Source organism: Salarias fasciatus, chromosome 15 (assembly GCF_902148845.1).
Source record: "Salarias fasciatus chromosome 15, fSalaFa1.1, whole genome shotgun sequence".
NCBI lineage: Eukaryota > Metazoa > Chordata > Actinopteri > Blenniiformes > Blenniidae > Salarias > Salarias fasciatus.
Genome location: NC_043759.1, coordinates 16,876,212 through 16,880,944, shown reverse-complemented (window position 1 = coordinate 16,880,944; position 4,733 = coordinate 16,876,212). Strand labels below are relative to the sequence as shown.

Genomic DNA, 4,733 nt, shown 5'->3' with positions numbered 1-4,733 from the left:
CCAAGATATTTGCCTTTTTTTTAAGTTGTACAAGTCAAGATTGAATTCTCCACAAAAGAAATGAAACTTCAGAGTTGATCTGAATATTTCTCTGAAATTTTTCATTTTAGAGCTCGATGTTGTTTGTTATCATATTTTTAATGAATATTTTATAATTTGGAATTCTAATAAACCTTCAGCCGCCATTGTTTTCCTACAGCGTCGTCCACACCCACAGCCACCACTCCTCCAGTCTGTCCCTCTCTGTTCATGTGTTGAAGGTTGTCATGTTTGATAAAACTCCCAGATGGAACAGGCAGACGACAATCAAACATTTAGAAGGCTTTACTTTCCAGGCTGCAGATTTCATGCTCAACCACTGACTGGCTTCTGTTACTTCCTCACATTCGACCTCTAGATGTTGCTGTTCTTTCACACAGATTCATCATCATTAACATGACATTGCTCTCTCTTTTTTTTAAAGGTCTAATACACGATTTTCTCGAAAAGACGAAGCCCCAAGTCTGTTACTCACTTTTTGAACAACGCGCATGCGCCAGACCATCCGCCCGGCTCTCCTGCTTCTCCCAGGAAACGCGGAAGTGTCCGAGCGCGATCTCCTCTTCTCCGGCGTGCACGCCTCTGTTTACAGTTTCTGCGATCCGCCTCGCTCATAAATAAAGCTTTTTTTCCGAAACAGTTTCAGTTTCATTATGTCAGACTCGCCATCGGTAAGTACTAGCTCAGAAGCTCACGGCTACATAAACACTCTGAATGCGCATGCGCAAAAGGGAGAAGCTGATTGGGCGCAAGCACGTATAACCGCCTTACGAAAGCAGCTCGTCAGAATGATTGACAAGCAGACCCACCAATTATTTAGGTGATCCACCCGGAAATCAAAATCGTGTATTATACCTTTAAAGCTGCTGTCGGCAGGATTTTGCTAGCCTCGTGAACCAGCCCCGCCCACTCCACATCCACGTTTGGATTTCGTAGCTGGGGTGGGTCTGGGGACAAGCCAATAGAAAGACAAAGCGGCTCGGCCGTGAGATGGCCGAGCCAATCAGCGTTGCTGCTTTTTGTTTTCAAATTTTTTTGGCGAATTCCGGCGGCTCAACTGGAAGTGACGTCATCAACGAGCGTAGCGGAGATTACGGACTTTAAAAGGACTTAAGGCAACTTTACAAAATTTACGTCAGTGCTGCCGCAATATGCGCTGTAGATAACTGCAGCCACCAGCCAAGGCGACATGGGAGCACGCACAAACACTTTTTTTTTTCTTTTGACTCACGAGATAACGCTGATAAAGTCCTTTTTTTTCTTCGTGGTGGCACCTTTTTGTGGGCTTTGAGTGGATGCAGGTCGTTTGATGGCTGCTGAAGAATCCATTTATATCCCAGCAGTGTTTGAGTCCGTGTCCACGGCGGCCATGTTCTTCCTGTTCAAGAGCCCTCGGCAGCGCGCATACAGCGTCAATTTACGTCACATCCCCACGATAGCGCGGGAAATTCGGATGCCGAACTGAGGCCAATTATGTGGCACACAGCCTGTATAAGGCAACAGACAGATACGCGGATTGGCCTGTTATTTTAGGTTTTTAATGCTTCACGGCCCATTAGCATTGAATAAGCTGGAAATGCCAAATCTTGCCTTAAGTCCCTTTAACAATGATTTGAATTGATTATCATCACACCTCTCAAATAAACATGAGCTTCTGTTTCTGAGAGCTGTCAGAGTCCATGTTGAGCCTGAGGTTTCTGGCTTTCTAGTCTTAAACCTCAAGGATTCAAAGTCAGCATATTTAATCTTCTTTGGATCTGAAACCTACAACCTGTTAACCTCATCTGTATGAAAGAGACATTAATCCTAAAATCTGTCAGCATGTTGAATTTTTCAGCGAGGAATCAAAACAGTTCATGTTAGCATGGAGAGTTGTTATTGCTGGAGATCAGCGCAGCGTGGAAGGAGACAGACGCTGTTCTACATTTTCATAGTTCACTGCTCCACCATCATCAGTCTTGATGTAACGAACCTGTGAAATAAAACAGGAAACAATCTGAAAAAGAGGCTTGAAGGGAACTGAATAAACTACGGTGCCTCCAGAGAGTTGCTGCAATGCATCTTCACAATCTGTGATCATCAATACTGATCAAATGAATGATCTCATAAACACAGAACATGTGGATTTAATGTGACGGTTCAATCCTTTGTTTATACTCACTCTGTTGTTTCTGAGCTGCCTGCTGCTTCCTGCAAACAGATCCAGAGTCATACTGAAGTTCAGATTTACGGCTTCAGTCAAATTGTGATATGATGTGAAAGTTCTCACCTCTGCCTCTGATGATCAGAGCCGTGATGACCATCATGAGGATCAATAATGAGATGCGCAGAGCCCACATGGTGTATCTCAGAGGAGACCAGTCGGTGGAATCTGCAGGAAAAATACAACTTACATTGATATTCATGGAGATTTTGGCTAAAAAAATCTCACAACCAGGAAGTCATTTGGAATGACGCTATTTCATTCTTGAGGTAAAGGACTGGAATTCATTTTTGAAGAACTTTGTCTTTATGAAGGAAAAATATTTCAGGAGAAAACGGAAAATGTAGAAATGCTTTGTAAACTTCAATGTGTGTCACATTTTTCTTAAATCTGAAACCCTGATAAAGACAAACCCCTTTTTTAAAGGTTCAGTGTGTCAAGTGTGTGTTTGAGTCCTCACCTGTTGGTGACACTGAGGACACAATTGAGTAGTGAGCCTCGATCTTCACAGCTGTTCCATCAACATACTGGCAGGTGTATCTTCTGCTGTGTTCAGTCTGAAGCTTCACAGTCAGATAAGAAACACAGTTTGTCTGTCCTCCATACTTGAAACCATCACCTTCACCAACCAGCTCAGCTCCCGTCTCATCCACCCAGCGGAGACTCCTGAGTTTACACGGTTTCTCATATTTGAACATGGAGCAACTTAATGTCACTTCTCCATCTTTATTTGGATCTGTGTCTGTAGATGACGGTGAAACTAGAAGATAACAAGTAATGTTAACAGAGCAAAAAGTGGAACATATATCTGTCTGTAGTAGAAACATCAAACTGTTATTGTTTCTGTGGTTTTACAATCAGACTCCTCTCAGAAAAAAAAACAAAACGTAACATTAAAACACTCACTTGTCAAAATGTTAAGAATCACCTGTGTGTCCCAGTTAGTGTCTGTCAAATATCTACAGGTGTACAGACCAGCGTCCTCAGCTGTGATGTTATTGATGATCAGAGAGCAGTTAGTGTCCAGACTCAGTCTGGCAGCTCGGGGTGAGCTCTTCTCAACTTCTCCATCACGAACATCAGTAGAAGTTCCATTGTTATCTTTGTTGTAAAGCCAGGTAAAACTTGAACATCTGATATAAGATAATGATTCCTGAAGACAGGGTAACAAGACATCTTTTCCAGGTCTCTGATAGAGATGATAGAAACAGATCTTTCCTCTGATGCCTGATGGAAAGATAAAACAACAAGTGTCACATTTTCATTAAAACACAGCGGCCAAAGTCAGGTCAAATATTTTATGTTAAAAAATGTGAAAAAAAAAGATCCCTATTAATCTAATCCATGAACTGAAATTAGTTCAAGTCAATAAAGTCGTGACTGAAATTTTCAAGTTAAACTGTTATTCCCCTTCTTTAATGACACCAGTGCCAAAGATTATTTAAATTTGCTGACATCAGTTTAATTCATTTACATATTTGAAACAACCAAAAAATCCAATTTTTTTTTATTTTCACAGTATAGAATTCAATGATACACAGTATTTGCAGGAAATTCAAAAGAATGACCGAACAGTCATTACATTATCAATACGTTTTTAAACCAATTTAATATCACCCCCCCCCCCCCCCCCTTTTTTTTTTCCCTCACCACAAAATTGCTTTTAATCTCATCCTTTAACTCAGTTTCCCGGATTAGAAAATTTTCCATTCAATTAACTTTTTACCAAAAATCACTCTGACCCAAGTCAAATCAATAATTATTACCTATCACTAAACTCAGTTTCATAATGTCCACTTAATCATTTGGATGTATTTTTACAACACTGAACGACAGATTCTGTTTTTAATCTAATCAAACTTACAAATGCCTGAAATGTGAGGTTAAATCATGTCAACACACATTTAATGAGACTGGATGAGAGGCTTCCTACAAACCAGAAATAACCTGCTCCACAATGAATGACTTAATCACCATCATCTCACTAATATCATGTATTTGAGCAGATGGAATTTATCAAAGTTTTCACATCAGTATCTCTGCAGAGCGACATCTCACTGACACTGCAGGAATAAATGTGATCCTCCTATAAGTGTCCACCACGTTCACAGTTCAAATACAGTGTCAAAAGTATATTGATTCACATCAGTATCTTGTATCAAAATATGGAATAATTAACACATAAGAGCCTTACCTCCATTCTGAAGCAGAAAAACCAGCATCAACATGAGCAGAGTCATTCTGCCACCAGGAAATCAATGAGGCTTTTTCTCTGACACGAAATCTATGAGACACTGAGCTGCTTCCTCTTTCTGCTCAACATATGAACTATCAAAAAAAGAAAAGAACTTGGCAGCAACGCCCACCAACGGCTTCTCAAGAGTGTTTCAGTTTGTCATGTTTGAGTGGCTCCACTGATCAGACAAGAGATAGAACTAAAAAAAACAGTATTTCTTCTCACAGTTGGTGTTGTTGGAGCGACACACAGCAG

At 40.6% G+C, this 4,733-nt stretch overlaps 1 protein-coding gene across 1 annotated transcript; it reads right to left on the bottom strand.

Annotated features, from left to right (window-relative positions):
* Positions 1 to 1,642: 1,642 nt before the first annotated feature.
* On the bottom strand, positions 1,643 to 4,517 carry LOC115401892 (immunoglobulin superfamily member 1-like). Its single transcript, XM_030110272.1, has 6 exons — positions 4,437 to 4,517; positions 3,149 to 3,469; positions 2,703 to 3,002; positions 2,309 to 2,410; positions 2,201 to 2,229; positions 1,643 to 2,011 (listed from the first exon to the last, which is right to left on the bottom strand). The coding sequence occupies exons 1-6, from the start codon at positions 4,480 to 4,482 to the stop codon at positions 1,928 to 1,930; spliced, it is 882 nt and encodes a 293-aa protein (XP_029966132.1). The 5' UTR covers positions 4,483 to 4,517; the 3' UTR covers positions 1,643 to 1,927.
* Between the last annotated feature and the right edge of the window lie 216 nt (positions 4,518 to 4,733).